Source organism: Berghia stephanieae, chromosome 4 (assembly GCF_034508935.2).
Source record: "Berghia stephanieae isolate SIO BIC M18660-M18661 chromosome 4, UCSD_Bste_1.3, whole genome shotgun sequence".
Lineage (NCBI taxonomy): Eukaryota > Metazoa > Mollusca > Gastropoda > Nudibranchia > Aeolidiidae > Berghia > Berghia stephanieae.
The window spans coordinates 2,661,057-2,663,734 of record NC_088363.1 but is presented as its reverse complement, the minus strand read 5'-3'; the positions used below and the strand labels follow the sequence as shown (position 1 = coordinate 2,663,734).

At 32.2% G+C, this 2,678-nt stretch overlaps 1 protein-coding gene across 3 annotated transcripts in view; it reads right to left on the bottom strand.

The window, feature by feature from the left end:
* The window catches only part of LOC144969897 (sialin-like), a 20,357-nt gene extending 18,655 nt beyond the window's left edge, over positions 1-1,702 (bottom strand). Inside the window, exons 1-2 of one of the 3 annotated variants that reach the window (XM_078908956.1) lie at positions 1,506-1,702; positions 901-993 (exon numbers count right to left, since the gene is read on the bottom strand). In XM_078908956.1, coding sequence (XP_078765082.1) covers positions 901-925 — 25 coding nt within the window. In that variant the 5' untranslated portion in view covers positions 926-993; positions 1,506-1,702. Of the gene's footprint in view, positions 1-457; positions 638-900; positions 1,004-1,505 lie in introns of those variants that run through there. The other 2 variants (XM_078908955.1, XM_078908957.1) reach the window with 2 other exon arrangements.
* Between the last annotated feature and the right edge of the window lie 976 nt (positions 1,703-2,678).

Below are 2,678 nucleotides of genomic sequence, written 5' to 3'. Positions count from 1 at the left end.
TTTGACACCATATGAATGGGTATACCTTTCTCACATGGAACTTCCATTATTTTGACGAATCCACAGTTTAAAAAATACAAAAAGATGAAAGAATGTAGCAATGACTATGAAAAATTTTTTTTTCTCTTTTTGAGGAAAATTTTGTCTAAAATCAAAGCCCTATCTCCGCTGAGTAAAAATGTTTTTGAATTTTGAAAATCCATTCATAAATAAACAAGTTATGCAGTTTCAAAGGTGTCATTTATTTGGATGACCCGCAAAGAGGAAATAAACGCGAAAATATGGGACGCTTTGTCGGCATTTTTTTCGACCTTTGGTTGTATCTTGCGTAATAAGTGGATTAAAAGATTGAAACTTGAAGAGCAAATTAGGATGGTGTTTTGTAAAATACGGGAAAAGTACTCGCCATATTCATATGAAATTTTACAACCAAAAAGAAGAAATGTTCATGTATTACCTTGTCAGCGACAAAACCTCCACGCCCGGTTTTTAGAAATATTCTACTCCAAAGAGTAAAAATCTATATTTAACGGTCTTCTGGTAATCGCACGAGTTTTGTCGCTTGACATAATCTAAAACGACTTTTTTTCTAACTGTGTGCCAACTTTCAGTCATATTCATCAATAAACAGCGTCGTAATTAATTTTTAAAAATAGCATATACGAAACGGCTTCGTCCCATATTTTGACGCGAATTCGGGCACTTCGTAAGCGAAAAAGAGGCCCAAAGATTTGTGCGGGATAGTCATTGCTAAAGAATGGTATTTGACACCATATATGAATGGGTATATCTTACCTTTCTCATATGGAACTTCCATTATTTTTAAGAATCCACAGTTTAAAAAGTACAAAGAGATGAAAGATTGGTATTTGACACCATATATAAATGGGGATATCTTACCTTTCTCATATGGAACCTCCATCATGTTGAAGAATCCTCAACTTTGAAAGACACAAGCCTCGTCGCAGTTTATATATGTGTAAAATTATTCATCTAAAAGAGTCTTTATGAAATGTTATTGCCAGACAAAGAAAGTAGAAAAAAAATATATAAGAATAAAATAAAAACCATGCCAAAATTATATCAGCCCGTCCCGACAGGGAATCGAACCCCAGACCTCATGATTAACGATAACATTTGCTTCCAAGGTTCAATCACAGGCTGATTAATTAATTTTTTTTTTAAATTTCTAAAAATTTTATTTTCTTGCATTTTTCTATCAGCTTTGTTTGACAATATTACATCTTACACACTTCATTTTTAGATATTTATTCAATACCAAGTATAAATTAATTATTCATCATAAACGTTAAAACTGTAAAACCGGGTCAATAAATAACAATGAATGAATTAGACCTGAAACTCTCATAAATACAAACAAAGAGAAAGGTCGGACACATCAGTGAGATGTGAGAACGGTCGCATTTTTTCTGTACTTTTATTTTGAACAACTTATAAAAAACCCTTTCCATAGTGACATTAAACAATGTGAGTTATGGACGTACACACTGACAGAAAAACACGTCTTAAAAAATTTTCGGCTATAAAACTCGCTCTTCAAATTTCGATAGATTTAAATGACATTTAATTCGATCGATATTTGAAGATCGAGTTTGTTTTCTGGCCAAATTTAAAAAAAAAAGAGTTTTATTTTTCTATTCAAAATTTGGCAGAATAGAATCTCATTTGGACTCTGTCATTTGGCGACGCTGGGATAAAGACCTGTTAATTTAGAGCTTGTCGAATTGATAAATTGATGATTTCTCACGAGATTATTATCTCTTCTTTTATTTGTGGAGTAAGATAAAGGGAGTAAACTAGGACTCTTATCAAATAATATATAAAACACAGTAAACCACAGTTCATCTTTTTACTTCCTTCATCTCATTCTCTCTCTCTCTCTCTCTCTCTCTCTCTCTCTTCTCTCTCTCTATCTATCTATCTGTCTATCTATCTCTAGCTCTCTCTCTCTTTCTCTCTCTTTCTCTCTCTCTCTATCCATCTATCTATCTATCTGTCTATCTATCTATCTATCTATCTATCTATCTATCTATCTATCTATCTATCTATCTCTATCTCTCTCTTTCTCTCTCTATCTATCTATCTTTCTGTCTATCTCCATCTCTCTCTCTTTCTCTCTCTCTCTCTCTCTCCTTCGTTTGCACGCACACACATACACACACATTTTAAAAAAATGTAAAGCGCCGCAGAGCATGATTAACGTGGATGTTTAGGCGCTATATAAATTCATTATTCATATTATTTATTTATGTATTAATGTTTAAACTATAATGCCAATGTAATATAACATATTATCTTTTCTTGTTTACCCGAAGAAGGTCTAGGCCGAAACGTCGTTTACTTTGTTTCGTGTCTTTTATAAGAGTCATTTTACTCCCTTTATTTTACCATACATTTTATTGACTCGGGCATCTCTAGATTTTGACATCTCTTATATTTCCTACTTTTGTTTTTATGGTTTTATCATATCATGTTTCATATCATCTCATATCATGTGTCATATAATCTCATATCATCTCATATCATCTCATATCATATTATATCATTTCATATCATAGGAAGGGTTATTCATGTTTTTAAAAAAATAATTTTACAGTTCGAATAAAAACCATGTCCAAATCTCAGCACTATTTGGTGTTTGATATCGACGTGTTGTG